General features: G+C 34.1%; 1 protein-coding gene across 1 annotated transcript in view; it reads left to right on the plus strand.

Moving 5' to 3' along the window:
- LOC119585430 (ribosome biogenesis protein BMS1 homolog) overlaps positions 1-546 on the plus strand; it is a gene marked incomplete in the record, with an annotated part of 34,374 nt that overhangs the window by 16,259 nt on the left and 17,569 nt on the right. The window contains 1 exon segment of the mRNA XM_037934088.1: positions 226-544. Coding sequence (XP_037790016.1) covers positions 226-544 — 319 coding nt within the window.

Raw genomic sequence — 546 nt, forward strand, 5'->3', positions numbered from 1 at the left:
AGTGAATGTAGTGATATAGAGAACAAAATATTCCCACCAAAGAAAAGGCAAAAGGTGACTATTTTATTGTATTGAAAAAAGATTGAAAGTCAGGGTTGACTATTTGCTCTTAAAGTTAAGATATGGAATAATACAAATGCAGCACTAAGATGATTCACAGTTTGTGTATCAGATATGGAAATATGTATTTTTTTCTGACTAAAACTAGATATATATTTATTTCAGAGTACTTTGTCCAGTGGGAGCAAGACAAAAGATATAAGGGCAGACAGTGATTCAGATGACTGTGATGTTGACAGTGATTTGAAAGACATTGTTAGAGGCCTTGAAAAAGATCAGGCAAACATTGATGTAAAAGAAATCAAACTCAAAGTTGGAATAAAAGGTTCTGATAGAGATAAAAAAACAGTACAAGCCCTTAAGAGAAACAAAGACTTTGAGATGACAGCAAAGATTCAGGGTATTTTAGAGAAGATCAGTACAGCATCTGGACAGCAACCTAAACCAAATCTTGCTGGTAGTGATTGTGGATCTGGCAGTGAAAGT

Source organism: Penaeus monodon, chromosome 19 (genome assembly GCF_015228065.2).
Source record: "Penaeus monodon isolate SGIC_2016 chromosome 19, NSTDA_Pmon_1, whole genome shotgun sequence".
Taxonomy (NCBI): domain Eukaryota; kingdom Metazoa; phylum Arthropoda; class Malacostraca; order Decapoda; family Penaeidae; genus Penaeus; species Penaeus monodon.